Source organism: Kryptolebias marmoratus, linkage group LG24 (genome assembly GCF_001649575.2).
Source record: "Kryptolebias marmoratus isolate JLee-2015 linkage group LG24, ASM164957v2, whole genome shotgun sequence".
Taxonomy (NCBI): Eukaryota; Metazoa; Chordata; class Actinopteri; order Cyprinodontiformes; family Rivulidae; genus Kryptolebias; species Kryptolebias marmoratus.
This window is the reverse complement of record NC_051453.1, coordinates 14,266,981-14,273,742: the sequence shown is the minus strand read 5'-3', so window position 1 is coordinate 14,273,742 and position 6,762 is coordinate 14,266,981. Positions and strand designations below refer to the sequence as shown.

The 6,762-nt window shown below is 41.3% G+C and overlaps 1 protein-coding gene across 6 annotated transcripts in view; it reads right to left on the bottom strand.

Annotated features, from left to right (window-relative positions):
- The window catches only part of tcf3b (transcription factor 3b), a 24,393-nt gene extending 18,529 nt beyond the window's left edge, over positions 1-5,864 (bottom strand). For 3 of the 6 annotated variants that reach the window (XM_037974274.1, XM_017407326.3, XM_017407327.3), the window contains exons 1-3: positions 5,518-5,864; positions 2,709-2,805; positions 830-902 (exon numbers count right to left, since the gene is read on the bottom strand). In XM_037974274.1, coding sequence (XP_037830202.1) covers positions 830-902; positions 2,709-2,783 — 148 coding nt within the window. In that variant the 5' untranslated portion in view covers positions 2,784-2,805; positions 5,518-5,864. The remainder of the gene's footprint in view (positions 1-829; positions 903-2,708; positions 2,806-5,517) is intronic. The other 3 variants (XM_017407324.3, XM_017407325.3, XM_017407328.3) reach the window with 2 other exon arrangements.
- Positions 5,865-6,762: the final 898 nt, after the last annotated feature.

Sequence of the window (6,762 nt, the reverse complement as noted above, 5' to 3'; positions counted from 1 at the left end):
GTTGTTTTACACTTCAGGGTGGGGGAGTTGTTTCAAGTCCATAAGCCCCCTTCTCTGCCTTTGTTCCTCAGTGGCTAAGTTCTCACTCTGGCGAACGCTGGGGAGTGTGACTCAATTTCACACGCTGGGCTGGCACGGTGACAGGAGAACGAAAGTAAAACAACTTACTAATAACCTTTAGAAAGATGGAAACCCTTACTCAAAGCTTTCAGGTGACTAAGTGTGTTTACTTCTTGGTGCCACTTCAAAAGTCTACAAAAATGTGTGTGTGTGGGGGGGCGGGGCGCAACTGCAGCACAGAACAATTTTCTTCTGAAACGTCTAATTATGTTACAAACAAACAAGAATTCGTAACGTTTTGATATAGAAAAACGATCAAATGAGCACTGTTAGCAGCTTGTTTTCCCCGGTGTTGCTACTAAATAAATATGATTATTTTGATTTTTTTCCCCCCGCAAATTAAACGTTGTAACAAGGTAAGGGCCACGAATTAAAAGATCTGCTGTTACTAATAAAGTGGTGACGGTAAATCTCAAAACAAGAACGAACAAAACTGAAAGTGTCTAAAAGGCAGATACCACTGAATTGATTCTGATTTTGGTGCGTTAGCGTGGTAGGCACTTGCACATAGTTCAGCAGCTGTTCTGACTGTGGGGATGCGTCCTTTTGTCGCTCATGTTCAGCAGTGAACTTGACAGGTAAAGATTGGATTCAATTATTAGTATATTTGGATTTGCCACATTTACATGCAACACGATGATGCAGGACTGAAAACTGACAAAACAGTGAACACAAAGCTAAAAACAAAACAAACAAAAAAAACTCTTACCTGATGCAGTAAAATGAGTGCTGGCCAGTGTCATTGTCCTGTTTTTCCCATTGGCTACTGGGGGTGCAAACATCTACAAAACAAAGACAGAGATAACTAACAAGGCAAGGAAGGCACACTTCACACATCTCATTGCTACAAACATCTTACACACACTGTTACAGGCGTTTGAGCTCTGTGTCAGTCTAAAGTGAGATAGAAACAATGAGGTTTAACAAAAAATAAAAAAATAAAGAAAAATTGATACAATTGGTGAGCTTTAGATTAAAAGTAAAACCTATAAGATAATTCTTACTGCAAACACGCAGCTAATTTATTCCATGAACAAAGTAATTCGCAATTAAACTGTTCAAGCATATCTTAGATATCTAAAGCCAGTGGTGTGTACTTTAACTAACATTTATGTCACCAAACCGCTGTGGGCTTTACCACCAGGTTATGGTGTGGTCTCAACAGCCGCTCTGTGGCATCTTTTACGAACGCTAAAGCGTCTGATGTACAAACCAAACACGTTGAAACTGGGGCACTGCAACGCAATTTGCCACTACGGCACATAACCTTGTTTTTAAAAAGAAAAAAACTTAATAAACAGCAAAGTGCTTCAAACATATTAATCGCAATGCAAACTTGTTTTGTTTTTCCTCATTTTCAAGCCCAGATGCTCTCCTACGACCGGCAAGAAATTAAACAGAGACGAGAAAACCTGTTCATGTTTGACGGTTTCTCGCCGAATTATCAAAAGCAAAACGGAACAAAACGGCTGCTAATAGACGTCTAAGCTGATCGATTTGAGCTCCTTTTAAACACCAAACTCGGTTGTCTAATGAGAACCTCTCAGAAGCTCCTTCCATAGCAAGATGTGCTTTTTTTCTAATCTTTCAGTGGTTGGCTTTCCAATAGAAGTACAAAAACATAAACAAAGGCTACACTGTGCCAATCACAAAAATAGAGCTCTACCTAAAAAAACCTGGCTCGGTTACATGGATCGTTTAAATTACTCCTAAACATGAACGGTTGAGTAAAGCAGAATTCAAATTTGTCATAATATATATTCCTGACATAACGTCTTCTGGCAAATACTCACTAACAGTTAAAAGGAAAAAAAAAGTGCCTGCTAATAATACAGAGCTGGGAAAAAAGCCACATTTGCTTTTCAGTTTGTTTGGGTGAAAAAGACTAACACATCTCCACTGGGGCTAGGAGATGTTTATGTCAGTGTTAAGCAGCAAAAAGGCTTCACAACAAAAAAAAAAAAAAAAAAAAAAAGAAAAAAAAGAAACGAAACACAAATAAAAAAAGAAATAAATAAAAAAAGAAACGAAAAAGCGGAGCAGCATTTCTCTATCCACTTTGTAGATAATGTCAGGAGGATCGCTTCGAGAGCAACCAATTGAAAATCTCTTCCTGAAGAACTAAAAAATTATGACAAAAACAAATGCAGAAGCTGTCAGCTCAGCCCTGGATCACACACTCCCAAAAGATCCACTTAACAATTCAAACAGTGGGGAAATTATGTCTACTATTTCCTGCACTTGTTCCTGATTCCCCCTATTTTTTTTTAAACATTAGATGATGCCCCTAGTTGCCTATATCTGTAGACGTTGCAGGCTGTATTGTAGCCAGTCGAGGCAGAACATCATTTAAAATGTTCAATCTCGTCTGCATGCAGGGAATGTAAACATTCTGAGCAAACGAAATCAGTTTTAAGTTCTCAAATCTGCCCTTCTGGTCTCACTTTTTCTAGTTTTTTTTTTATTTAATTTTTTTTGTTGTTGTTTGTTTTCAGACCACCACCTCTGAGCTGCTCTCTCCCTCTCAGACCTGTATTGCACTCTTTCCTCCACCCAGCACCACCCAGACTGCTCTGCCACTCTCTTACCGCGCTGAAATCCAGGAGATCGCTGAGTTCCTTGTCCGTTTCCACTGCAGCCATTCTTTGCTGCTGTTCGTTCATACCCTTCGGCTTCTAACAAACCCTACGAGAGAAATTTGCAAATACAGGATTTTTAAAAGCACAACGAGAAGTCACATGTTCCATTTTTTTTTGTTTGTTTGTTTCAAAAACAAAATTAAAAAGGTGTTACGATGCTAACACATCATTGGAAGCTACTCTACCTTTGATACATGACAACTTTCATCCTGACACGTTAAAAGATTCTCGTTAGGGAAGCCCTAGCTCGCTGATTAGGTAGCAGAGCTGCAGTGCTTTCTTTAAACAAGAGCCACTTTCTCAGCGCTAGCGAATTATTTTAAATTCCAACATAAATGACGATCACCTACAACTAATCGAGAGGCCGAAAACACGACTGTCAGCTGGCCAAAACCACTCAGATCAAAGTACTTTCAGGTTAAATTATGAAAGTATACAAAAAGGACAACACAAGGCGACTGAACACAACAAATCAGACCGGTTTCCCTAAAAAAATATAGATATATTTTCCTTCAGACACGGTTTCGCCATTCAAGCAAAGACATGCCATGAACTGATGATGAATCCCCTGCCTTTAGTCAAATCGCTACCAAGTAATGACATTAAAAGAAATTGTCTTTCATTTTACGCAACCCTGGCAACTAACAGAACCATATGTCGATCATCGCTACATAAAAAGAAAACGTAATACACTTACAATTACAGACATAATTGGGACTATTGTTAGCCCAAGGAAATGGGGGTGAAAGGCAGAGCTAATGACTGTACGCAAACACGTCATTACCAAATTACCATATGTCAACTCAGAAAGAAGCTTGTCAGAAGACACAGCGAGCACAAATCTGCCAGGGTTTTTTTTTTTGCGTGGCAGCACGAGGCCCGAGGCCGCTCTCTGGAGCCGAGCGGCGGTTCTGAGGGAGCCTCAAAGGGAACTGGTGTCGATGGGAGCAAGTGGAAGAATGGAGGCACTTGGACACCAACAGGTGGTGTGCGTTTACGGCCTCCTTTTTGTCGTTCGGAGCTAGCATGTAGTCTCTTATGGCATCACGCTAACAAACAAAAAAAAAGAAGATTTTGGGGGGGAAAAGGTGCACGTCACGGTGAACACAGGGGGGCAACTTCAATTTTCCTGCAATACAAGTGCCACAGTTTTGAGGAATTCCTTTAAAAATGGAGTGAAACTGATTTCATTCGACTCTGGAACAGGAGGGAAAGCGCACACACAAAAACAAGACCACAAAGTTCCCTAAAACCTCCTGATAAGGTTGCAGGAGGTCCTCGGGGACGAGGCAACTTTTCAAACACAACCTGCCTAAGAGTTAAACGGTGCACAGCACATGGAAGTGTGTGTGTTGGGGGGGTGGCTTTATGAGACAAAATGGCATCTTTAGCTACTGCTGGATCAATATTTCAAGCAAGCAGATTAGGGGTGGGGTGGGGGGGTCTTTGTCACCCCCCACACACAAAGCAGAGAGCACAGGTCCCTCTGCACAAAAAGAGCCAGCACTTCCAGGAAAACAAACCATGCCTTACTTACTTTTTTTTATTATTCCTAACAACCAGCAAAGCAAACTTAAGGTGAAATGCATTTTAAAAAAATACACACACACACATGAGCACAAGTAGTGCAGCTACCACGAATGCAATAATGTGGATATTATAGTGACCAGTCCTAAATTAGCACAATGCAGACACAACTATGGGAACAACAAGTGCCAACAACAACAACAACAAAAAAGGCAATTTCAGCTGTTGATTCAGTCCACCACATTAATCCGGAGAACATACACAAACACTCGGGTTAAACAGTCCACAACTGTGCCAGGAACCATCATGGACACCATGGCATCAGAACAGGCCCCATCCAGAGCCAAACTACCGCTGAAAACTAACCAATTCTTCATTTATTAAGAGCCATGTTGACACCGAGCTCCAGGCTGACCAGAAAGCATAAACCCCCCTGTTTGTGCCTTCTCTGGGCAAGACATCGGCTGGGACTTTGGAGGTCGAGAGCGAGGATTCAAACTTCTAGCGGCGATTTTTTTTTTTTTTTTTTAAGTGACTCTTTCTTTCTTTAAAAGAAATATTAGGGTTCAAGTCGTGCGTCGTGAGGGGAGATCCGCGGAGGGAGACGGTGGGGGTGGGAGCAGGAGGAATTTCCTGCCAAATGTGCAATAAAATAAGTCTAGCTGGTGGTCAGACACTTCCACTGGAGAGTGGGCTACAAACTGGGCTTTTTTTATGGAAAGTTTGTTTAACGTATGCGTGGAAAATACACGCGCAAACTTTAGCTAAAATGCTAGCCAGCTTTACACAACGCTACTATTTTAATATTTCCACTTAAGCGACCGGAGCTAGTTAAACAAACCGAGGCTTGTTAGGGCGACAACAACCTTTACTGAGTCTTTTTTTTTTTTTTTTGCAGAACAAAGGAGTAATTTCCTGCCGGAGAGACCGTCACACACTTGGCTCGCCACCTCAAACCAGACAAAAAAAAAAAAAAAAAAGAAAGAAGAAAAAAAAAAACTTAACATCCCCCCCTCTCCCGTCTTTACACCACCCCAGCTTTTTAACCACACATTCCCGAAAAAGAAAAAAAAAACTTTTCGATAATTACGGGCGTCAAACACAGAACCCTAAAAAAAAATAAAAATAAAAATAAATAAATAAAAAAAAAAAGCAGATAAAACCCGTGTAATTCATGCAGCTTCCCTGCCCCCCCACACCCGAAACGTGAAGTGTAAGGTTGTGTTTTTACCTCTCCTCGCCAAGTGCCTGGTATCCAGCCGTAAAAAGAAAAGCGGAGACTCGCAGGGGGAAAAACATAAAACTTCAAGAGAATTTCGACCTCAGTGCATGAAACGCATTAGAGCACAGTGGATGTCTCTTCTTTTGTCCCGGGAAGCCTGGTTTTTCCACGCAGCGCCCACGTGTTTGCGTCAATGTAACAAAGTCTGTGTGCAAACAAATCTATTATAGTAACTAATCTCTCCGTATTCCTTTTTTGTTGTTACAACTGAGATGATTTCATTCTTCTCGTAGACATCTTCACCACCTCCGTCCACATTGTCAGACGTAACAGCGTATCCCTCCGCGCAGAAAAAAAAAAAAAAAGACTGAGGGCCTCAACGCCAGCGGTGTCCGATTTCAAACAGCCACGGAGAGATGGGGTAATGTTTAGAGATATAAAAAATACGAGTTCAACCTCTTTTCCGTGTTCCGAGGCACGGGAGTGTCTGATTCCGCCGTCCGGTGTGCGTATTTCCTAAAGCGAACGGCATCTAAGAGCACTAGGTCGTCCGGCGGAAGGCTATCGCAAGAAAGTTACCTGCTATTACACAGCAGCAGCTTGACGAGATGGCACGATAAATGCGAAAGACATCAGCCAATAGAAAAGCGAAAGTGCTTGATTGACAGCCATGCGGACCAGTAGACGGGCAGGATTTTGCTTCGGTCCGCCTTTTTTTTCCTTTTGACGCTCACTTTCTCTGTGCTCTGGGAGGCTGGCTGAGGGGGGCTACAACATGCCCGCTGACATCATTTAATAGTTTGGTTGGTGGCTCTTCTTTTTTGTTTTGTTTTAGTTTATTTTCTCACAAAACAACTTTCCAGACTTGCAGCTTGAACATCATTCTGCTTTCAGCACAAATAATTAGATGTATGCTGGATTATTTCTAACCTAAATAGCCTTACTTGCAATAGATTTTATGCTAATTGTTAAATTGGCTTATTTGCTATAGGTATAACATTAAAAGATAACATTTTATTTGCCTACCTGTTTTCCGTACTATTATTTGTCATGGGAAAAAAAATCCTCCCTCATATCAATTGTTATTGTGTCCTTAAATCCTTATTTTGGGAGCAAAATTTATGGACAGCTGCTAACTACAACAAGCTTCTGTTTACCTACGGAAAGAGCCGAAATGACTGAAAATAGGTCAACGATTGCGGCGTCCATGAAAGAGCTATTTGGGATGGAGAAGTGCGACAATTTTGATGTATT